A 27244-nucleotide genomic window follows, 5' to 3' on the forward strand; every position below is an offset into this window, starting at 1 on the left:
CATGGAACATTATCCCACTGAGACCAACAGCATGAAACATTATCCCACTGATGCCAAAGGCTTGAAACATTATCCCACTGAGGTCAACGGCATGGAACATTATCCCACTGAGGCCAACGGCATGGAACATTATCCCACTGAGGCCAACGGCATGGGACATTATCCCACTGAGGCCAACGGCATGGAACATTATCCCACTGAGGTCAACAGCATAGACCATTATCCCACTGAGGCCAACGGCATGGAACATTATCCCACTGAGGCCAACGGCATGGAACATTATCCCACTGAGGCCAACGGCATGGAACATTATCCCACTGAGGCCAACGGCATGGGACATTATCCCACTGAGGCCAACGGCATGGAACATTATCCCACTGAGGTCAACAGCATAGACCATTATCCCACTGAGGCCAACGGCATGGAACATTATCCCACTGAGGTCAACGGCATGGAACATTATCCCACTGAGACCAACGGCATGAAACATTATCCCACTGAGACCAACGGCATGAAACATTATCCCACTGAGGCCAACGGCATGGAACATTATCCCACTGAGGCCAACGGCATGGAACATTATCCCACTGAGGCCAACGGCATGGGACATTATCCCACTGAGACCAACAGCATGGAACATTATCCCACTGAGACCAACGGCATGGAACATTATCCCACTGAGGTCAACGGCATGGAACATTATCCCACTGAGGCCAACGGCATGGAACATTATCCCACTGAGGCCAACGGCATGAAACATTATCCCACTGAGACCAACGGCATGAAACATTATCCCACTGAGGCCAACGGCATGAAACATTATCCCACTGAGACCAACGGCTTGAAACATTATCCCACTGAGGCCAACGGCATGGAACAGTATCCCACTGAGACCAACGGCATGGAACATTATCCCACTGAGGCCAACGGCATGAAACATTATCCCACTGAGGCCAACGGCATGAAACATTATCCCACTGAGGTCAACGGCATGGAACATTATCCCACTGAGGCCAACGGCATGGAACATTATCCCACTGAGGTCAACGGCATGGAACATTATCCCACTGAGACCAACAGCATGAAACATTATCCCACTGATGCCAAAGGCTTGAAACATTATCCCACTGAGGTCAACGGCATGGAACATTATCCCACTGAGGTCAACGGCATGGAACATTATCCCACTGAGACCAACGGCATGGAACATTATCCCACTGAGGCCAACGGCATGGAACATTATCCCACTGAGGTCAACGGCATGGAACATTATCCCACTGAGACCAACAGCATGAAACATTATCCCACTGATGCCAAAGGCTTGAAACATTATCCCACTGAGGTCAACGGCATGGAACATTATCCCACTGAGACCAACAGCATGAAACATTATCCCACTGATGCCAAAGGCTTGAAACATTATCCCACTTTAAGGAAAGAGGGGCTTCAGTATACTCACAGGCTGCGCGCAGACACACATGGCATACACATATACACACACAAACACTTAAACCTTTTGTCATTTAGCAGACGTTCTTATTCAGAGCGACTTACAGTAAGTGCATTCATCTACACACACACACACAAACAGTACTCACAGGCTGTAGAGTCAGCAGGAGTTCATTCAGAGGGTTGGTGAGGTTGGTGCCAAACACCATGAAGCCAGAACTGATGCCAGCAGAGTGAAGAGCTTTGTCCAAACTGCAGAACAGAACAGACTAGTTTAGTTCTCTTCCAAGGAAATTATTGTTCATAGGCGCGTACATTCACAGACACAAACCATTTAACATGAGTTAAACAACACGTTACTATAACAGACACAAACCATTTAACATTAACAACACGTTACTATAACAGACACAAACCATTTAACATTAACATCATGTTACTATAACAGACACAAACCATTTAACATTAACATCATGTTACTATAACAGACACAAACCATTTAACATTAGTTAAACAACACGTTACTATAACAGACACAAACCATTTCACATTAGTTAAACAACACGTTACTATAACAGACACAAACCATTTAACATTAACATCATGTTACTATAACAGACACAAACCATTTAACATTAACAACACGTTACTATAACAGACACAAACCATTTAACATTAGTTAAACATCATGTTACTATAACAGACACAAACCATTTAACATTAACAACACGTTACTATAACAGACACAAACCATTTAACATTAGTTAAACATCATGTTACTATAACAGACACAAACCATTTAACATTAACATCATGTTACTATAACAGACACAAACCATTTCACATTAGTTAAACATCATGTTACTATAACAGACACAAACCATTTAACATTAGTTAAACAACACGTTACTATAACAGACACAAACCATTTCACATTAGTTAAACAACACGTTACTATAACAGACACAAACCATTTAACATTAACATCATGTTACTATAACAGACACAAACCATTTAACATTAACAACACGTTACTATAACAGACACAAACCATTTAACATTAGTTAAACATCATGTTACTATAACAGACACAAACCATTTAACATTAACAACACGTTACTATAACAGACACAAACCATTTAACATTAGTTAAACATCATGTTACTATAACAGACACAAACCATTTAACATTAACAACACGTTACTATAACAGACACAAACCATTTAACATTAGTTAAACATCATGTTACTATAACAGACACAAACCATTTAACATTAACATCATGTTACTATAACAGACACAAACCATTTCACATTAGTTAAACAACACGTTACTATAACAGACACAAACCATTTAACATTAACAGTATGTTACTATAACAGACACAAACCATTTAACATTAGTTAAACAACACGTTACTATAACAGACACAAACCATTTCACATTAGTTAAACATCATGTTACTATAACAGACACAAAGCATTTAACATTAACATCATGTTACTATAACAGACACAAACCATTTAACATTAACATCATGTTACTATAACAGACACAAACCATTTCACATTAGTTAAACATCATGTTACTATAACAGACACAAACCATTTAACATTAACATCATGTTACTATAACAGACACAAACCATTTAACATTAACATCATGTTACTATAACAGACACAAACCATTTAACATTAGTTAAACATCATGTTACTATAACAGACACAAACCATTTAACATTAACATCACGTTACTATAACAGACACAAACCATTTAACATTAGTTAAACATCATGTTACTATAACAGACACAAACCATTTAACATTAGTTAAACAACACGTTACTATAACAGACACAAACCATTTAACATTAACATCACGTTACTATAACAGACACAAACCATTTCACATTAACATCACGTTACTATAACAGACACAAACCATTTAACATTAGTTAAACATCATGTTACTATAACAGACACAAAACATTTAACATTAGTTAAACAACACGTTACTATAACAGACACAAACCATTTAACATTAACAGTATGTTACTATAACAGACACAAACCATTTAACATTAGTTAAACAACACGTTACTATAACAGACACAAAACATTTAACATTAGTTAAACAACACGTTACTATAACAGACACAAACCATTTAACATTAACATCATGTTACTATAACAGACACAAACCATTTAACATTAGTTAAACATCCTGTTACTATAACAGACACAAACCATTTAACATTAACAGCATGTTACTATAACAGACACAAACCATTTAACATTAACATCATGTTACTATAACAGACACAAACCATTTAACATTAGTTAAACATCATGTTACTATAACAGACACAAACCATTTAACATTAACATCATGTTACTATAACAGACACAAACCATTTAACATTAGTTAAACAACACGTTACTATAACAGACACAAACCATTTAACATTAGTTAAACAACATGTTACTATAACAGACACAAACCATTTAACATTAGTTAAACAACACGTTACTATAACAGACACAAACCATTTAACATTAAACAACACGTTACTATAACAGACACAAACCATTTAACATTAGTTAAACAACACGTTACTATAACAGACACAAACCATTTCACATTAACATCACGTTACTATAACAGACACAAACCATTTAACATTAGTTAAACATCATGTTACTATAACAGACACAAACCATTTAACATTAACATCATGTTACTATAACAGACACAAACCATTTAACATTAGTTAAACATCATGTTACTATAACAGACACAAACCATTTAACATTAACAACACGTTACTATAACAGACACAAACCATTTAACATTAGTTAAACATCATGTTACTATAACAGACACAAACCATTTAACATTAACAACACGTTACTATAACAGACACAAACCATTTAACATTAACATCACGTTACTATAACAGACACAAACCATTTAACATTAGTTAAACAACATGTTACTATAACAGACACAAACCATTTAACATTAACATCATGTTACTATAACAGACACAAACCATTTAACATTAGTTAAACATCATGTTACTATAACAGACACAAACCATTTAACATTAGTTAAACATCATGTTACTATAACAGACACAAACCATTTAACATTAGTTAAACATCATGTTACTATAACAGACACAAACCATTTAACATTAGTTAAACAACACGTTACTATAACAGACACAAACCATTTAACATTAACATCATGTTACTATAACAGACACAAACCATTTAACATTAGTTAAACAACACGTTACTATAACAGACACAAACCATTTAACATTAGTTAAACAACATGTTACTATAACAGACACAAACCATTTCACATTAGTTAAACAGCATGTTACTATAACAGACAGAAACCATTTAACATTAACATCATGTTACTATAACAGACACAAACCATTTAACATTAGTTAAACAGCATGTTACTATAACAGACACAAACCATTTAACATTAACATCACGTTACTATAACAGACAGAAAACCATTTCACATTAACATCATGTTACTATAACAGACACAAACCATTTAACATTAGTTAAACAGCATGTTACTATAACAGACAGAAACCATTTCACATTAACATCATGTTACTATAACAGACACAAACCATTTAACATTAGTTAAACAACACGTTACTATAACAGACACAAACCATTTAACATTAGTTAAACAACATGTTACTATAACAGACACAAACCATTTAACATTAGTTAAACAACATGTTACTATAACAGACACAAACCATTTAACATTAGTTAAACATCATGTTACTATAACAGACACAAACCATTTAACATTAACATCACGTTACTATAACAGACACAAACCATTTAACATTAGTTAAACATCATGTTACTATAACAGACACAAACCATTTAACATTAGTTAAACATCATGTTACTATAACAGACACAAACCATTTCACATTAGTTAAACAACACGTTACTATAACAGACACAAACCATTTAACATTAACATCATGTTAATATAACAGACACAAACCATTTCACATTAACATCATGTTACTATAACAGACACAAACCATTTAACATTAGTTAAACAACACGTTACTATAACAGACACAAACCATTTAACATTAACATCACGTTACTATAACAGACACAAACCATTTAACATTAACAGCATGTTACTATAACAGACACAAACCATTTAACATTAACATCATGTTACTATAACAGACACAAACCATTTAACATTAGTTAAACAACACGTTACTATAACAGACACAAACCATTTAACATTAACATCATGTTACTATAACAGACACAAACCATTTAACATTAACATCACGTTACTATAACAGACACAAACCATTTAACATTAGTTAAACAACACGTTACTATAACAGACACAAACCATTTAACATTAGTTAAACAACACGTTACTATAACAGACACAAACCATTTAACATTAAACAACACGTTACTATAACAGACACAAACCATTTAACATTAGTTAAACAACACGTTACTATAACAGACACAAACCATTTAACATTAGTTAAACAACACGTTACTATAACAGACACAAACCATTTAACATTAGTTAAACAGCACGTTACTATAACAGACACAAACCATTTAACATTAACATCATGTTACTATAACAGACACAAACCATTTAACATTAGTTAAACATCATGTTACTATAACAGACACAAACCATTTAACATTAACATCATGTTACTATAACAGACACAAACCATTTAACATTAGTTAAACAACACGTTACTATAACAGACACAAACCATTTAACATTAGTTAAACAACACGTTACTATAACAGACACAAACCATTTAACATTAGTTAAACAGCACGTTACTATAACAGACACAAATCATTTAACATTAACATCATGTTACTATAACAGACACAAACCATTTAACATTAGTTAAACAACACGTTACTATAACAGACACAAACCATTTAACATTAGTTAAACATCATGTTACTATAACAGACACAAACCATTTAACATTAACATCATGTTACTATAACAGACACAAACCATTTAACATTAGTTAAACAACACGTTACTATAACAGACACAAACCATTTAACATTAACATCATGTTACTATAACAGACACAAACCATTTAACATTAGTTAAACATCATGTTACTATAACAGACACAAACCATTTAACATTAGTTAAACAGCATGTTACTATAACAGACACAAACCATTTAACATTAACATCATGTTACTATAACAGACACAAACCATTTAACATTAGTTAAACAGCATGTTACTATAACAGACAGAAACCATTTAACATTAACATCATGTTACTATAACAGACACAAACCATTTAACATTAACATCACGTTACTATAACAGACACAAACCATTTCACATTAACATCATGTTACTATAACAGACACAAACCATTTCACATTAACATCATGTTACTATAACAGACACAACCACAGTTTAACCATGCATCATAAATCCATATGAACTTTTATCAGATATGAGATATGACAGCACACTCAAACTTTACTGGCTACACTAACTACAATCACACTGTCAGGACCCTGCAACTTTACTGGCTACACTAACTACAATCACACTGTCAGGACCCTGCAACTTCGCTGGCTACACTAACTACAATCACACTGTCAGGACCCTGCAACTTCTCTGGCTACACTAACTACAATCACACTGTCAGGACCCTGCAACTTTACTGGCTACACTAACTACAATCACACTGTCAGGACCCTGCAACTTCACTGGCTACACTAACTACAATCACACTGTCAGGACCCTGCAACTTTACTGGCTACACTAACTACAATCACACTGTCAGGACCCTGCAACTTCTCTGGCTACACTAACTACAATCACACTGTCAGGACCCTGCAACTTCTCTGGCTACACTAACTACAATCACACTGTCAGGACCCTGCAACTTTACTGGCTACACTAACTACAATCACACTGTCAGGACCCTGCAACTTCACTGGCTACACTAACTACAATCACACTGTCAGGACCCTGCAAATTTACTGGCTACACTAACTACAATCACACTGTCAGGACCCTGCAACTTTACTGGCTACACTAACTACAATCACACTGTCAGGACCCTGCAACTTTACTGGCTACACTAACTACAATCACACTGTCAGGACCCTGCAACTTTACTGGCTACACTAACTACAATCACACTGTCAGGACCCTGCAACTTCTCTGGCTACACTAACTACAATCACACTGTCAGGACCCTGCAACTTTACTGGCTACACTAACTACAATCACACTGTCAGGACCCTGCAACTTTACTGGCTACACTAACTACAATCACACTGTCAGGACCCTGCAACTTTACTGGCTACACTAACTACAATCACACTGTCAGGACCCTGCAACTTTACTGGCTACACTAACTACAATCACACTGTCAGGACCCTGCAACTTCACTGGCTACACTAACTACAATCACACTGTCAGGACCCTGCAACTTCTCTGGCTACACTAACTACAATCACACTGTCAGGACCCTGCAACTTTACTGGCTACACTAACTACAATCACACTGTCAGGACCCTGCAACTTTACTGGCTACACTAACTACAATCACACTGTCAGGACCCTGCAACTTTACTGGCTACACTAACTACAATCACACTGTCAGGACCCTGCAACTTCTCTGGCTACACTAACTACAATCACACTGTCAGGACCCTGCAACTTCTCTGGCTACACTAACTACAATCACACTGTCAGGACCCTGCAACTTCTCTGGCTACAGTAACTACAATCACACTGTCAGGACCCTGCAACTTCTCTGGCTACACTAACTACAATCACACTGTCAGGACCCTGCAACTTCTCTGGCTACACTAACTACAATCACACTGTCAGGACCCTGCAACTTTACTAGCTACACTAACTACAATCACACTGTCAGGACCCTGCAACTTTACTGGCTACACTAACTACAATCACACTGTCAGGACCCTGCAACTTTACTGGCTACACTAACTACAATCACACTGTCAGGACCCTGCAACTTTACTGGCTACACTAACTACAATCACACTGTCAGGACCCTGCAACTTTACTGGCTACACTAACTACAATCACACTGTCAGGACCCTGCAACTTTACTGGCTACACTAACTACAATCACACTGTCAGGACCCTGCAACTTTACTGGCTACACTAACTACAATCACACTGTCAGGACCCTGCAACTTCTCTGGCTACACTAACTACAATCACACTGTCAGGACCCTGCAACTTTACTGGCTACACTAATTACAATCACACTGTCAGGACCCTGCAACTTTACTGGCTACACTAACTACAATCACACTGTCAGGACCCTGCAACTTTACTGGCTACACTAACTACAATCACACTGTCAGGACCCTGCAACTTTACTGGCTACACTAACTACAATCACACTGTCAGGACCCTGCAACTTCTCTGGCTACAGTAACTACAATCACACTGTCAGGACCCTGCAACTTTACTGGCTACACTAACTACAATCACACTGTCAGGACCCTGCAACTTTACTGGCTACACTAACTACAATCACACTGTCAGGACCCTGCAACTTTACTGGCTACACTAACTACAATCACACTGTCAGGACCCTGCAACTTTACTGGCTACACTAACTACAATCACACTGTCAGGACCCTACAACTTTACTGGCTACACTAACTACAATCACACTGTCAGGACCCTGCAACTTTACTGGCTACACTAACTACAATCACACTGTCAGGACCCTGCAACTTTACTGGCTACACTAACTACAATCACACTGTCAGGACCCTGCAACTTCTCTGGCTACACTAACTACAATCACACTGTCAGGACCCTGCAACTTTACTGGCTACACTAACTACAATCACACTGTCAGGACCCTGCAACTTTACTGGCTACACTAACTACAATCACACTGTCAGGACCCTGCAACTTTACTGGCTACACTAACTACAATCACACTGTCAGGACCCTGCAACTTTACTGGCTACACTAACTACAATCACACTGTCAGGACCCTGCAACTTCTCTGGCTACACTAACTACAATCACACTGTCAGGACCCTGCAACTTCACTGGCTACACTAACTACAATTACTAGAGTTGACGTCTGTGTGAGTCATGAGTCTTAGTAACAACACTGTCTGTGTGACTCATGAGTCTTAGTAACAACACTGTCTGTGTGACTCATGAGTCTTAGTAACAACACTGTCTGTGTGACTCATGAGTCTTAGTAACAACACTGTCTTTGTGACTCATGAGTCTTAGTAACAACACTGTCTGTGTGACTCAGGAGTCTTAGTAACAACACTGTCTGTGTGACTCATGAGTCTTAGTAACAACACTGTCTGTGTGACGTGGGCCTGTACTATCTATACTAACTATTACTATCGTACCCAGAGACAGTAATACCTATGTGTTGTAGTAAATAAGAGTGACTCTGCATTACATTTATATGGCAGGTTAGGTGTACATGAGTCTACTTACTTTGAAATGAACAGAGCGACAACAAACAGCAGAGCGAACAGGATGAAGAAAATTCCCAGCAGAATCTGAAGGAGAGACAGAGAGAGAAAGAGAGAGAGGAGAAAGAGAGAGAGAAAGAGAGGGGAGGGAGAGGGAGAGAAAGAGAGAGGAGGGAGAGGGAGAGAAAGAGAGAGGAGGGAGAGGGAGAGAAAGAGAGAGGAGGGAGAGGGAGAGAAAGAGAGAGGAGGGAGAGGGAGAGGGAGAGAGAGGAGGGAGAGAGAGAGAGGAGGGAGAGAGAGAGAGGAGGGAGAGAGAGAGAGGAGGGGGAGGGAGAGGGAGAGAGAGGAGGGAGAGGGAGAGAGAGGAGGGGGAGGGAGAGGGAGAGAGAGGAGGGAGAGAGAGAGAGAGGAGGAAGAGGGAGAGAAAGAGAGGAGGGAGAGAAAGAGAGAGGATGGAGAGGGAGAGAAAGAAAAGAGAGAAAGAGACAGAAAGAGAAAAGGTGAGAGAAAGAGAGAAGATAAAAGAGAGATGTTATGTTGTTGAAGGCATCAGTCACAAGGGAAGTGTTAGGTATTAATATCCTCCATGCTGTAGACTACATGCAGAGGGGACTGAAACGTGTTAGAATGGCAACTCATGGGCCTTCAGACTTTAACCTAAGGGTCATGTCATTTGTCAAAGCATGGCCATATGGACTGGCCGGGCACAGAGCGCGGTCTGCCACTGCTGCCAAAGATGACGGGGAGGCAGGGGAGGCGAAACAGAGGCCCAGACCAGTGTGTGTGTGTGTGTGTGTGTGTGTGTCTGTCTGCTTGCCAGCCTTCCAGTGGCCCTTCTGGCCTCAGGTCAGCTAAAAATGTCACTTACCAACTTTGGCCACCAGGGACAAAATACAGTCAAACACATGTACACACATATGCCAGATACAGACACCCCACAACACACACACACACACACACACCAAACACACGCGCACACAGACACAAATACCATGACATTGCTGAGCCCAATCACATCTGACAGCCTGTGTTAATCTTCTGAGTCTAACTGTGTCTCCTTCAGAAAATGCTGTCTCTCTGTGAACAACATGTAGTATCCCTGTAATAACCACGGCTGTGTCCAACTTGTAGGGTTGCAAAGGGTTGGAAACTTTCCGGGAAATTTTCCATGAGAAGTTAAGCCCGGGTATTTTGCTTAAGTTCATCAAAAAAAAGTTTGCTTATAACAGTGAACCTTTTTTTGTGGGATAAACATAAGGCAATTCTAGGTCTTGTGGTATATTTTGGTTAAACTATCCCCAATTCAATGGAATTGCAACCCTCCGCATGCACAGTGCATTCGTCCATCACATGTACAGCTGACTCTCAAGATCTTGCAAACTAATGAGATGCTATTGAGCCCACGCTACTACACTGTCTGAGCCAAGGACTACATGCTTTCTGGTAAGTTTTTATTACAATACTGGGTGGGGTGAATATTTTATTTTACATACATAATTTTTTTGTTAACTAGTAAATAGTAGCCTACAGCAAAGTGTGTTTAAATAATTTCTAACTTGTTAACAATTTCTGCTAGTTTTGCTACCATGTGGGTTTTAGCTTTATTGAGCCTGCTAACTGAGGAGTGTTAATTCACCTGTTTCAATACTTTTCATTTTAAAACATTTAACTTACAAAAGGAGTTGTTTAATCTAACTGCTTAAATATCTATCTGTACATGGATTTTGTTTTTTTATTTTTTTATTTAAAAAAATCTAATCTTTACATGAAAATGCCACGGGCACTATATGATGTGCGGAGACCTTTCAGTGCAGCTAATGTAGAAGGAAAAGCTGTGTACATTTGCAAATACTGTGGCAAATCATATGTGAAGAATGCAACAAAGATACAGAATCATCTGGCCAAGTGCATAAAGTTCCCTCAGCGCTCACAACAAGCAACCTCTGACAAAAGTCCCTCTACTTCTATTCGATAGCAACAGCTCATGGTCCTCCTAGAATCAGACGCTTTTTTGACTCAATGGAGGAACGTAGTCAGAGAAATGCTAATGAATGTCTTGCTCGAGCTGTGTATGATACTGGTTCACCTCTGTTGCTCACAGGCAATGTGTATTGGAAGAGATTTCTGAATGTCCTTCGCCCAACATACACCCCTCCAACCAGACATGCTTTATCTACTAATTTCCTGGACGCAGAGTTCAACAAAGTTCAAGTGAAGGCCAGGCAAATCATAGAGAAAGCAGACTGTATTGCAATCATCTCTGATGGGTGTTCGTGGGCAAGGAATAATTAACTACATCCTCTCCACCCCTCAACCAGTATTCTACAAGAGCACGGACACAAGGGACAACAGACACACCGGTCTCTACATTGCAGATGAGCTGAAGGCAGTCATCAATGACCTTGACCACAGAAGGTATTTGCACTGGTGACAGACAATGCCGCGAACATGAAGGCTGCTTGGTCTAAAGTGGAGGAGTCCTACCCTCAGATCACACCCATTGGCTGTGCTGCTCATGCATTGAATCTGCTCCTCGGGGACATCATGGCACTGAAAACAATGGATACACTCTACAAGAGAGCCAAGGAAAATGTTAGGTATAGGAAGGGTCATCAAGTTATAGCAACAATCTACCTCACCAAGCAAAGTGAGAAGAATAAGAGCACCACATTCTGTTCTGAAATACATCAAAAAGCGTGAAGACTTCTGCCTGAAGCCCATATACGCTGCAGCGTGCATGTTGGACCCCAAGTATACTGGCAAGAGCATCCTGTCTGGTGCAGAGAATCAACAAGGCCTATGGCGTCATCACTACCATGTCTCGCCACCTTGGCCTGGATGAGGGCAAGGTTCTTGGCAGTCTGGCGAAGTACACTTCCAAGCAAGGGCTTTGGGATGGAGATGCAATATGGCAGTCGTGCCAACATATCACATCAGCCACCTGGTGGAAGGGACTTTGTGGATCTGAGGCTCTTTCCCCTGTTGCCTCCATCATCCTCCAAATCCCACCAACATCAGCTGCCTCAGAGTGCAACTGGTCCTTGTTTGGGAACACACACACCAACGCACGCAACAGGCAGACCAACACAATGGCTGAAAAATTGGTGTCCATCCGGGCAAATTTGAGGCTTTTTGAGCCTGACAACAAGCCATCCTCAACAAGGTTGGAAAGTGACAGTGATGATGAGGCCTCAGAGTCTGATGTTCAAGAGGAGGACATTGAGGAGGTCCAGGGAGAAGACATGGAAGCCTGAGAGGAAGACAACCAAAGCTTTAGTTTCTAGACTATCATTTTACAGATGTATGTTGAAAATGTTTTTGGGAGATGGATCATTTGGGATCATTCAATATTCCCTTTCTTTTGTTGTTCAGTGAAATCATCCCATGTGAAGCGTCAACTCATTTAATTCAAGTTCAATTCGTAACTAAATTGATTTTTTAAATTTCTATTGGAAGGATTTAATAATTATGTCTACTTATGATAAGGTAAAAGGTTTATGCTTCTGTCTCCATATGATATGGCAAATATATCCAATGCAAAATTCAAAAGGCACTCGCACATCTGAGCAATCTTATTTGCAGGTACATGGCAACAATTGAACAAGATGAAGGAAAAAGGAAACGACACACTGCTCTTGATAGTATCACCGATATTTAATAAGCTTACGTATCGGCCACACGGCCTTCGTCAGAGCTTTTGGGATTTTTTGAAAGTTGTACCCTTATGTAGACCTGGCTCCACCCACATCCGTTCTACACATCGAAGGGGGTTGGAGGAAAAGGAAAAACAAATAAGTGCCTCCAAATATAACAATATGCATTTCATAAATATTACAAAAGTGTATAAATAAGGCGTATTGAACACGTCTGTAAAATCTCAATGAGGACATAGCAAGTATATCCAATGCAAAAAAACATTTACATTTAAATGGTATTAATATTCATTTGCATACATTTCCGTTAATTCCCATATATTCCCATTAAATCTCAAGGGATGTTTCCACCTCGGAATATTCCCCAAAAATGTGCAACCCTACCCACATGGAACCCTAATCCACAACATGTAGTATCTCTGTAATAACCACGGCTGTGTCCCACATGGAACCCTAATCCACAACATGTAGTATCTCTGTAATAACCACGGCTGTGTCCCACATGGAACCCTAATACACAACATGTAGTATCTCTGTAATAACCACGGCTGTGTCCCACATGGAACCCTAATCCACAACATGTAGTATCTCTGTAATAACCACGGCTGTGTCCCACATGGAAACCTAATCCACAACATGTAGTATCTCTGTAATAACCACGGCTGTGTCCCACATGGAACCCTAATCCACAACATGTAGTATCTCTGTAATAACCACGGCTGTGTCCCACATGGAACCCTAATCCACAACATGTAGTATCTCTGTAATAACCACGGCTGTGTCCCACATGGAACCCTAATCCACAACATGTAGTATCTCTGTAATAACCACGGCTGTGTCCCACATGGAACCCTAATACACAACATGTAGTATCTCTGTAATAACCACGGCTGTGTCCCACATGGAACCCTAATACACAACATGTAGTATCTCTGTAATAACCACGGCTGTGTCCCACATGGCACCCTAATACACAACATGTAGTATCTCTGTAATAACCACGGCTGTGTCCCACATGTAACCCTAATCCACAACATGTAGTATCTCTGTAATAACCACGGCTGTGTCCCACATGGAACCCTAATCCACAACATGTAGTATCTCTGTAATAACCACGGCTGTGTCCCACATGGAACCCTAATCCACAACATGTAGTATCTCTGTAATAACCACGGCTGTGTCCCACATGGAACCCTAATCCACAACATGTAGTATCTCTGTAATAACCACGGCTGTGTCCCACATGGAACCCTAATACACAACATGTAGTATCTCTGTAATAACCATGGCTGTGTCCCACATGGAACCCTAATCCACAACATGTAGTATCTCTGTAATAACCACGGCTGTGTCCCACATGGAACCCTAATCCCTATATAGTCCACCTCTTTTCAATAGGCCCCAGGGGGAATAGGGGGCCATTTAGGGTGCAGCCCCATCCCTTAGTGCACCAATCTCTCCTTCAGCACTACACTCCTGGTCTGTAGAATGGATTCACCTGTCTGTCTGTGTGTGTCCGTCTGTCTGTGTGTGTCCGTCTGTCTGTCTGTGTGTGTCCGTCTGTCTGTCTGTGTGTGTCCGTCTGTCTGTGTGTGTGTGTCCGTCTGTCTGTGTGTGTGTGTCCGTCTGTGTGTGTCCGTCTGTGTGTGTCCGTCTGTGTGTGTCCGTCTGTGTGTGTCCGTCTGTGTGTGTCCGTCTGTGTGTGTCCGTCCGTCCGTGTGTCTGTGTGTGTCTGTGTGTGTGTGTGTGTGTGTGTGTGTGTGTGTGTGTGTGTGTGTGTGTGTGTGTGTGTGTGTGTGTGTGTGTGACTGTGTGTGTGACTGTGTGTGTGTGTGTGTGTGTGTGTGTGTGTGTGTGTGTGTGTGTGTGTGTGTGTGTGTGTGTGTGTGTGTGTGTGTGTGTGTGTGTGTGTGTGTGTGTGTGCACGTTCAGCCTGCCCTTCCTTTTTCTCAATATATATTGATTGGCAGGGTATTGAAGAGAGATGGCCCTGGCCTATCATTTTTTAATAGAGAGAGAGAAAGAGGTGCCTCCATCCCCTCTGTGATAATGACCAGACAGTATGTGTAGAGATGGCTCGGTCAGAGGGTTCATCTGTCTGGATAAGTCATATAGTCTTTCGTCTGCCTGGATTGCCAGATGGGTGGGGATCGCCATTGTGGGACAAGTGAAATAGTTCCATTGTACCAGACAAGCTCAATCAAGCACAGATAAAGTATTTTAAATTACTTTAAATAGTATTTGAAGCCAGGTCTGCACTGGGATCAGGGCTTTGTCTGTATCAGACAGGAGATAGTACCGGGAGGCTACTGTATGATGGCAATGTTGATATACCGTACTATCTATCTACGTATGTGTGTATGTATGTGTGTGTGTGTCTGTGGGGGGGGGGGGGCAGGGTTGTGCTACAGTACAGAGTGTTTTCATTAGGTGTATCTCAGGTGCCGTGTATTCATATCTTCAAACCGTCCCTAAACCACCACCACAAGGCCTCTGGCCCGGCACAGAGGAGCAGACTAAACCCCACCACAAGGCCTCTGGCCCGGCACAGAGGAGCAGACTAAACCACCACCACAAGGCCTCTGGCCCGGCACAGAGGAGCAGACTAAACCACCACCACAAGGCCTCTGGCCCGGCACAGAGGAGCAGACTAAACCCCACCACAAGGCCTCTGGCCCGGCACAGAGGAGCAGACTAAACCCCACCACAAAGCCTCTGGCCCGGCAGAGAGGAGCAGACTAAACCCCACCACAAGGCCTCTGGTCCGGCACAGAGGAGCAGACTAAACCCCACCACAAGGCCTCTGGCCCGGCAGAGAGGAGCAGACTAAACCCCACCACAAGGCCTCTGGCCCGGCACAGAGGAGCAGACTAAACCTCACCACAAGGCCTCTGGCCCGGCACAGAGGAGCAGACTAAACCCCACCACAAGGCCTCTGGCCCGGCACAGAGGAGCAGACTAAACCCCACCACAAGGCCTCTGGCCCGGCACAGAGGAGCAGACTAAACCCCACCACAAGGCCTCTGGCCCGGCACAGAGGAGCAGACTAAACCTCACCACAAGGCCTCTGGCCCGGCACAGAGGAGCAGACTAAACCTCACCACAAGGCCTCTGGCCCGGCACAGAGGAGCAGACTAAACCCCACCACAAGGCCTCTGGCCCGGCACAGAGGAGCAGACTAAACCCCACCACAAGGCCTCTGGCCCGGCACAGAGGAGCAGACTAAACCCCACCACAAGGCCTCTGGCCCGGCACAGAGGAGCAGACTAAACCTCACCACAAGGCCTCTGGCCCGGCACAGAGGAGCAGACTAAACCCCACCACAAGGCCTTTGGCCCGGCACAGAGGAGCAGACTAAACCCCACCACAAGGCCTCTGGCCCGGCACAGAGGAGCAGACTAAACCCCACCACAAGGCCTCTGGCCCGGCACAGAGGAGCAGACTAAACCACCACCACAAGGCCTCTGGCCCGGCACAGAGGAGCAGACTAAACCCCACCACAAGGCCTCTGGCCCGGCACAGAGGAGCAGACTAAACCCCACCACAAGGCCTCTGGCCCGGCACAGAGGAGCAGACTAAACCCCACCACAAGGCCTCTGGCCCGGCACAGAGGAGCAGACTAAACCCCACCACAAGGCCTTTGGCCCGGCACAGAGGAGCAGACTAAACCCCACCACAAGGCCTCTGGCGCGGCACAGAGGAGCAGACTAAACCACCACCACAAGGCCTCTGGCCTGGCACAGAGGAGCAGACTAAACCCCACCACAAGGCCTCTGGCCCGGCACAGAGGAGCAGACTAAACCCCACCACAAGGCCTTTGGCCCGGCACAGAGGAGCAGACTAAACCCCACCACAAGGCCTCTGGCCCGGCACAGAGGAGCAGACTAAACCCCACCACAAGGCCTCTGGCCCGGCACAGAGGAGCAGACTAAACCCCACCACAAGGCCTCTGGCCCGGCACAGAGGAGCAGACTAAACCCCACCACAAGGCCTCTGGCCCGGCACAGAGGAGCAGACTAAACCCCACCACAAGGCCTCTGGTCCGGCACAGAGGAGCAGACTAAACCCCACCACAAGGCCTCTGGCCCGGCACAGAGGAGCAACAGTAATTCTACAAGCTGAGCTGTATTGCATTATTGACAGCAGCCTCTGAGACACACACAAGGCTGTCATTGTGTTCCTCTTTACATAGTGTTCTATTGGTGTGATGTCACATCTTCCAGGGAACGTTAGCTGCCAGGCAACACAATGTTAGTTACAGGAAGGTAGGCCGACAAGTTACATTATTTAAGTAGGTTTATAAAGACAATATATGTATAGATAGTTTATATTTTTTAGTTTAAGTTTATACATCTGTAACAAACAGTGATTGTTATTTTGGATCCTGCAAAATAGCGAGCTTGTGTTACCGAATAGTGTAGGCATAAATGCTGAATTGTGCGCCATGGAACAAAGACATCTCCGGTGTCCAGACTGAGGCTGTATCGAGGCTATATATCTGAGCATGGACTGGGGCCATCTATGAAACGTTAATGATCACTGCAACATCCCCACACATGCAGATACAGCAGACTACCTGGAGCAAGGAGAAGTGGTTCCTACTCTCCATTCACCTCTACAGACAGACAGACAGACAGACAGACAGACAGACAGACAGACAGACAGACAGACAGACAGACAGACAGACAGACAGACAGACAGCCTGGGTGGCTGAATAATACATCCTGCTGCATTTAGCTGCCTTTCTGTCTGGTGGTCTTCTCATAATGGCACATTCTGATACACCAAGATGAAACCAAGAAGCTCTGTTTCTGTCCAAGATCACCCACCGACATCATACAGACAGGTACAGTATGGACATGCTGGTGGGCAGACATGAGTTGGTGTGAAGGTAAATGTTATTGTCTGAGGTGAAGTTACATGGTTATCAGCTAAGCTAATTAACTAATTATCAACCAATTAGTGAATTAGGTCTCATTAAAGTCTCTCTAGGCTCATTAGGGAAGCAGATGACAGTAAATACACTCAAAATGCAATACAAAAACATCCATCCAAATTAATTAAATCAGATTGAGTTCACTACGGTCACTCACAAACAAGCCTGTCTGTCAATCATCCAAATGTATTTATGAAGCCATTTTAACACCAATACTGGTTACATAATGCTTTCTAATGGCCTAGAACCCTCAACGAGCAGGCAGCAGCACACCGACAGACAGACAAAGGTTGCAGAAAAGTACTGCTGTGACCGACACACAGACAGACACTAAGGCATTAAAGCAACCACAGCAGAAGAGTGTGCAGGGCTCTACGCTGGCCTTTTTAACAAGGAACATGTGTGTGCCAAAATTGAAAAATGGAAGCGCACACAAATACATTTAGGAGCAGAATAAAAAAGATTTGAGGTAATAAAGCTAGAATCCTTCATTTATCTAGGCGCACTGGTGCTCCTCAATACAATGTCCAGGTCGCACAGCTAAATATTTAAGAGCATATGCAGGTAAAATGGTGGCACTGCAGAGCCCTGCTGTGTGAGAGAAACAGAGAAATACCGGTAGGTAACTCTGCTCTGGAAGGATCCCTGCCTGGCACTTGGTGCTCCCAAAGAGAAAACAGACATATAGGTCACAAGAAAAGGTCCTTGATCCCATTCCAGTCAGATTTCACCGCATTGAAGTGATCCAACACGTCGGGTGTAATATAATCTAACACGCCTGGTGTAATATAATATAACACGTCTGGTGTAACATAATCTAACACGTCCGGTGTAATATAATCTACCACGTCCGGTTTAATATAATATAACACGCCCGGTGTAATATAATCTAACACGTCCGGTGTAATATAATCTACATTTACATTTACATTTAAGTCATTTAGCAGACGCTCTTATCCAGAGCGACTTACAAATTGATGCATTCACCTTATGATAACACGCCTGGTGTAATATAATCTAACACGCCTGGTGTAATATAATCTAACACGCCTGGTGTAATATAATCTAACACGCCTGGTGTAATATAATCTAACACGCCCGGTGTAATATAATCTAACACGTCCGGTGTAATATAATCTAACACGTCCGGTGTAATATAATCTAACACGTCCGGTGTAATATAATCTAACACGTCCGGTGTAATATAATCTAACACGTCTGGTGTAATATAATCTAACACGCCTGGTGTAATATATTCTAACACGTCCGGTGTAATATAATCTAACACGCCTGGTGTAATATAATCTAACACGCCTGATGTAATATAATCTAACACGCCTGATGTAATATAATCTAACCGGTCTGGTGTAATATAATCTAACACGTCCGGTATAATATAATCTAACACGTCTGGTGTAATATAATCTAACACGCCTGGTGTAATATAATCTAACACGTCCGGTGTAATATAATCTAACACGCCCGGTGTAATATAATCTAACACGTCCGGTGTAATATAATCTAACACGCCTGGTGTAATATAATCTAACACGTCCGGTGTAATATAATCTAACACGTCCGGTGTAATATAATCTAACACGTCCGGTGTAATATAATCTAACACGTCCGGTGTAATATAATCTAACACGTCGGGTGTAATATAATCTAACACGTCGGGTGTAATATAATCTAACACGCCTGGTGTAATATAATCTAACACGTCCGGTGTAATATAATCTAACACGTCCGGTGTAATATAATCTAACACGCCTGATGTAATATAATCTAACACGTCCGGTGTAATATAATCTAACACGTCTGGTGTAATATAATCTAACACGCCTGGTGTAATATATTCTAACACGTCCGGTGTAATATAATCTAACACGCCTGGTGTAATATAATCTAACACGCCTGATGTAATATAATCTAACACGCCTGATGTAATATAATCTAACCGGTCTGGTGTAATATAATCTAACACGTCCGGTATAATATAATCTAACACGTCTGGTGTAATATAATCTAACACGCCTGGTGTAATATAATCTAACACGTCCGGTGTAATATAATCTAACACGCTCGGTGTAATATAATCTAACACGTCCGGTGTAATATAATCTAACACGCCCGGTGTAATATAATCTAACACGTCCGGTGTAATATAATCTAACACGTCCGGTGTAATATAATCTAACACGTCCGGTGTAATATAATCTAACACGTCCGGTGTAATATAATCTAACACGTCCGGTGTAATATAATCTAACACGTCGGGTGTAATATAATCTAACACGTCGGGTGTAATATAATCTAACACGTCGGGTGTAATATAATCTAACACGCCTGGTGTAATATAATCTAACACGTCCGGTGTAATATAATCTAACACGTCCGGTGTAATATAATCTAACACGCCTGATGTAATATAATCTAACACGTCCGGTGTAATATAATCTAACACGTCTGGTGTAATATAATCTAACACGTCTGGTGTAATATAATCTAACACGTCCGGTGTAATATAATCGAACACGCCTGATGTAATATAATCTAACACGTCGGGTGTAATATAATCTAACACGTCTGGTGTAATATAATCTAACACGTCCGGTGTAATATAATCTAACACGTCCGGTGTAATATAATCTAACACGTCTGGTGTAATATAATCTAACACGTCTGGTGATCAACACACAGCCAATCAGACCCTAACACATGACAGGTGATCAACACACAGCCAATCAGAGACCAACACATGACAGGTGATCAACACACAGCCAATCAGACCCTAACACATGACAGGTGATCAACACACAGCCAAGCAGACACCAACACATGACAGGTGATCAACACACAGCCAAGCAGACACCAACACATGACAGCAGTGGAAACAGAACAGCCAGAAGACTGGTAGGTAGTGTAGCTCTGCTCTGGGGCTCCCTGCTCATCGTTCCTGGCTGGTGCCTGGGAATACAGTAGATATATCTGCCATCTCATTACTGTGTAGATGTGAGTTTTGGGAGTGTCATAAGGACTGGCCCCCCTCGGTTAAAGACACACTGTTACAGAAGCTAGCCGGCTGCTTTAACGTTTCATTAGAGCTTGTGAATAAACAGTGGGCCTGTGGAGATATAAACTGGGAGACGATGAACGGTGGGGAGGATTGTGACACGTGAACCACAGAGAGATACTGAGGTTGGAACACAGAATGAATAACTATATAATATGAAGGTCGTTTTATGCCATTAGGAGTCTGTGCTGTTCAGTGGGCCTGTGGAGATGTAAACTGGGAGAGGATGATAAGTGGGGAGGATTGTGACACGTGAACCAAGAGAGGAAGGTTGGAAGGCTCTCTATTCTATTATCTTCCATTCTACTCTGTGCTGTCCTCAAAATGTGAACCGTTAGAGAATGAACGGTGGGGAGGAGGAGTCTAACACATGAACCATTGTCAAGACAGGTAGGTTGGAAGCATTAGAGCAGTAGGATTCAAGGCCGGGGGGCAACGGGGGATCTGCAGTGGGGTCGCCCCCAAAACAATGTATAATAAGATACATTTTTTTAGAAAGATCATTTGACTGAGTAAATTAATTTATTGGTATTGTTTTCATTTTGATAAGAGATGAAAATGTAATGAATTGAAGGTTGCTGTAAAAATCAACATTTGTGTAATTAGATTTGTGGTGGGGTGGCGATAAATTCAGAAAAGGTTTGAGATAGAACGCAAAGTATTATATTGTATGTTTAATTATTTGGTTTAAAGATAGAAATTGAATGACTATAATATAATGACTCTATGTTACTGTGTTTCTATGGTTCAGAAGTTTTCCCATGCGGTTCTAAAACTGTCTCAAAAAACATTTAGGTGAGAGATAAAGTCTGGTGGACACGGCCTGGTGAACACGGCCTGGTGGACACGGCCTGGTGGACACGGCCTGGTGGACACGGCCTGGTGGACACGGCCTGGTGGACACAGCAATGTTGACTTTATCTTGAATGAATCCCATAGCTAGCATATGGCTGGCTACCTTTCATTTGGACAGGTGTACATGTTTCTTGAACTATTAGATGTTCGGTAGTGACACTTCTTAAAAATACATGAATATTTACCAACTTGCTCCCTCATTTTCTCCAGAATGCTAGCAGACAGACTACTCACCATGTGGCCGTAGTGTGGAGAGGGATGCCATCAAAAGGTGGACAGCATTTTTTTTTGAGAAAGATGTTTAAAAATAAACAAAACTAATAAATAGATCAGCATTGTTAAATGTATTGATAGAACGACTCAAGATGTTGTAACAATATAATAGTGTTAAAAAAAATCTAAAAACATGAATTGCCTATTTTTTAAACAAATTTTACGAGTCAGGGTTTGGGACAGCCACCTCTCAATAGAAATCGGTGTGTAAACAATGCCGTTTAATTGTATTAATGTAACGATATATTTGTTATTGCCTCAGATTTAATTAGACCATATACTGACGTAAATACATTTCCTACGTTTTTTAGGGGTGGTAGTACAGTTTGCACCACTTCTGTAGAAAATACCTACATAGGGAATAGGGAACCATTTGGGATGCACCTTAGATGATGTGTTGACTCATAATCAGTGTGTCTCTTCCTAGTTACTGTATGGAACAGATGACATGATGAGCATAGTCCTTCATCACTGTCAGCTGGGACTGCTGTGTGTGTGTGTGTGTGTGTGTCTTTCCAGTCGGTAAAGAGAGATGACAGTGTTACATTATCAGCACACTTATGTAATATTGATTGTTCAATATCTCTTTAATCTCCAATGTAACACGTAACACTGTATTGGAACCGGTTGAAACTGGAAAATCCATTTAACTTCTCAAAGTGAAAAGTTAAATGACAGACCAGCTTCTGGTTAGATGGGGACCTGAAAGTGTGTGTGTTTCTCACCTTGAGTGGTCTGAGAGCAGATCCAACCTTGGTGCAGCAGTGACTCTCTGCTATCTCCAGGTGCCTTCCCCTCCTCTGGAGCACCTAAAGGACCTCAATGAAAACATTCTCCATGTGTTGTTGTTCCCTAAAGAAGCAGTTAATAAGCCCTGAGAGACACGGGCCTCGTCTGTGCCAGAACGGACCATTCTCTGTTCCATCCTCAGTGTTATTACTTATGCATCTTGTCTTGGATGTCTGTTTTTTTCATTGTTAGATAAACTAATTGAAACAGAGAGAGATGCGTATAAACAGGGCAAGGTGACCGGGGACAATAGTTTGGTTAAACAGTACAAATACGACCTACGCAGATGGATCAAGATGGTGAAACCCAAGTATAGGGACAAAGTAGAGGAGCAATTCAGCGGGTCGGACACAAGGGGCTCCTAACGGTCACGGGGTATAAAAAGAAATTCAGCCACATTGAGGTCACCAACGCCACCCTGACCCTGTGCTGCCAAGGAGAGCCGCCGAGGACAACGTGGTCTACACTGAGGACCTATGGAAGTCATTCCAATCACACCTGTAACCCTGAACATGTGACTATTAAACACTCTGAATCTGAACAACAATCACACCTGTAACCCTGAACATGTGACTATTAAACACTCTGAATCTGAACAACAATCTCACCTGTAACCCTGAACATGTGACTATTAAACACTCTGAATCTGAACAACAATCACACCTGTAACCCTGAACATGTGACTATTAAACACTCTGAATCTGAACAACAATCACACCTGTAACCCTGAACATGTGACTATTAAACACTCTGAATCTGAACAACAATCACACCTGTAACCCTGAACATGTGACTATTAAACACTCTGAATCTGAACAACAATCACACCTGTAACCCTGAACATGTGACTATTAAACACTCTGAATCTGAACAACAATCACACCTGTCACCCTGAACATGTGACTATTAAACACTCTGAATCTGAACAACAATCACACCTGTAACCCTGAACATGTGACTATTAAACACTCTGAATCTGAACAACAATCACACCTGTAACCCTGAACATGTGACTATTAAACACTCTGAATCTGAACAACAATCACACCTGTAACCCTGAACATGTGACTATTAAACACTCTGAATCTGAACAACAATCACACCTGTAACCCTGAACATGTGACTATTAAACACTCTGAATCTGAACAACAATCACACCTGTAACCCTGAACATGTGACTATTAAACACTCTGAATCTGAACAACAATCACACCTGTCACCCTGAACATGTGACTATTAAACACTCTGAATCTGAACAACAATCACACCTGTCACCCTGAACATGTGACTATTAAACACTCTGAATCTGAACAACAATCACACCTGTAACCCTGAACATGTGACTATTAAACACTCTGAATCTGAACAACAATCACACCTGTAACCCTGAACATGTGACTATTAAACACTCTGAATCTGAACAACAATCACACCTGTAACCCTGAACATGTGACTATTAAACACTCTGAATCTGAACAACAATCACACCTGTAACCCTGAACATGTGACTATTAAACACTCTGAATCTGAACAACAATCTCACCTGTAGCTTGTCCTCAAACTCCTGGAGGTTACGACGGTCCCGCGACGACAGAGGACGCCCGTCCTCACACTGGAGACAAACACACAGACAAAGAGGAGGCATGAGAGGACTGTAGGTGTTCTACAGTTTCAACAGTCTGAAGGTATGAGAGGACTGCAGGTGTTCTACAGTTTCAACAGTCTGAAGGTATGAGAGGACTGTAGGTGTTCTACAGTGTCAACAGTCTGAAGGTATGAGAGGACTGCAGGTGTTCTACAGTTTCAACAGTCTGAAGGTATGAGAGGACTGCAGGTGTTCTACAGTTTCAACAGTCTGAAGGTATGAGAGGACTGCAGGTGTTCTACAGTTTCAACAGTCTGAAGGTATGAGAGGACTGCAGGTGTTCTACAGTGTCAACAGTCTGAAGGTATGAGAGGACTGTAGGTGTTCTACAGTTTCAACAGTCTGAAGGTATGAGAGGACTGCAGGTGTTCTACAGTGTCAACAGTCTGAAGGTATGAGAGGACTGCAGGTGTTCTACAGTGTCACTAGTCTGAAGGTATGAGAGGACTGTAGGTGTTCTACAGTTTCAACAGTCTGAAGGTATGAGAGGACTGCAGGTGTTCTACAGTGTCAACAGTCTGAAGGTATGAGAGGACTGTAGGTGTTCTACTGTGTCAACAGTCTGAAGGTATGAGAGGACTGCAGGTGTTCTACAGTGTCACTAGTCTGAAGGTATGAGAGGACTGCAGGTGTTCTACTGTGTCAACAGTCTGAAGGTATGAGAGGACTGCAGGTGTTCCACAGTGTCAACAGTCTGAAGGTATGAGAGGACTGCAGGTGTTCTACAGTGTCAACAGTCTGAAGGTATGAGAGGACTGCAGGTGTTCTACAGTTTCAACAGTCTGAAGGTATGAGAGGACTGCAGGTGTTCTACAGTTTCAACAGTCTGAAGGTATGAGAGGACTGCAGGTGTTCTACAGTGTCAACAGTCTGAAGGTATGAGAGGACTGTAGGTGTTCTACAGTTTCAACAGTCTGAAGGTATGAGAGGACTGCAGGTGTTCTACAGTGTCACTAGTCTGAAGGTATGAGAGGACTGCAGGTGTTCTACAGTTTCAACAGTCTGAAGGTATGAGAGGACTGCAGGTGTTCTACAGTGTCACTAGTCTGAAGGTATGAGAGGACTGTAGGTGTTCTACAGTGTCACTAGTCTGAAGGTATGAGAGGACTGCAGGTGTTCTACAGTTTCAACAGTCTGACTCTGGCTCTGGAGGGAAGGGATTTAATAGAGGAGTGAGGAGACGCCCCTTTCTGTTTTTCTAACACCCTTTGTCACATGTTATAATTATGCAAGCTCAGTAAAGCTCAATCAAGCTTAATTAAATAGAGCATTTGAAATGATTTCCAATAGTATTTGAACCCAGGTCTGGCTGCATGCCACCAGCTCACATCAGCTCTGTGGCATCACCTACAACAGAGACCAATGGCAGACTGGCTATTAGTCATCAACCTCCACATTCCTTACAGCCAGAGGTCATAACCAATTCCATCCCATTCTTACTTAACCCCCCCCACCAAAACAAACCTTTTCACCACAATAGATATGCAGCTGTGTGGTTCTCAGCGTTGGTGATAACTGAGACCCACCTTGGCTTTGATCTTTTCCACCTGGTGTTCAACCTCTTCAATATCTTCAGTGTTCTCCAGACGCTCGTACACCACACTGCGTGTCCCTTTAATCAGGTTCAACGGCAGCACTGACATACCATACGCCTGTAGAGAATGAATAACAACATACGTTATAGTAACATAGTACTACACTGACATACCATACACCTGTAGAGAATGAATAACAACATACGTTATAGTAACATAGTACTACACTGACATACCATACACCTGTAGAGAATGAATAACAACATACGTTATAGTAACATAGTACTACACTGACATACCATACACCTGTAGAGAATGAATAACAACATACGTTATAGTAACATAGTACTACACTGACATACCATACACCTGTAGAGAATGAATAACAACATACGTTATAGTAACATAGTACTACACTGACATACCATACACCTGTAGAGAATGAATAACAACATACGTTATAGTAACATAGTACTACACTGACATACCATACACCT

The 27244-nt window shown here is 41.9% G+C and overlaps 1 protein-coding gene across 1 annotated transcript in view; it reads right to left on the reverse strand.

Moving 5' to 3' along the window:
• LOC120046878 (lysosomal cobalamin transport escort protein LMBD1-like) overlaps positions 1-26863 on the reverse strand; it is a 98628-nt gene extending 71765 nt beyond the window's left edge. The window contains exons 1-5 of the mRNA XM_038992455.1: positions 26739-26863; positions 25111-25179; positions 23504-23587; positions 10011-10075; positions 1599-1701 (exon numbers count right to left, since the gene is read on the reverse strand). Coding sequence (XP_038848383.1) covers positions 1599-1701; positions 10011-10075; positions 23504-23587; positions 25111-25179; positions 26739-26855 — 438 coding nt within the window. The 5' untranslated portion in view covers positions 26856-26863. The remainder of the gene's footprint in view (positions 1-1598; positions 1702-10010; positions 10076-23503; positions 23588-25110; positions 25180-26738) is intronic.
• Between the last annotated feature and the right edge of the window lie 381 nt (positions 26864-27244).

This window comes from Salvelinus namaycush, chromosome 4 (assembly GCF_016432855.1).
Source record: "Salvelinus namaycush isolate Seneca chromosome 4, SaNama_1.0, whole genome shotgun sequence".
Lineage (NCBI taxonomy): Eukaryota > Metazoa > Chordata > Actinopteri > Salmoniformes > Salmonidae > Salvelinus > Salvelinus namaycush.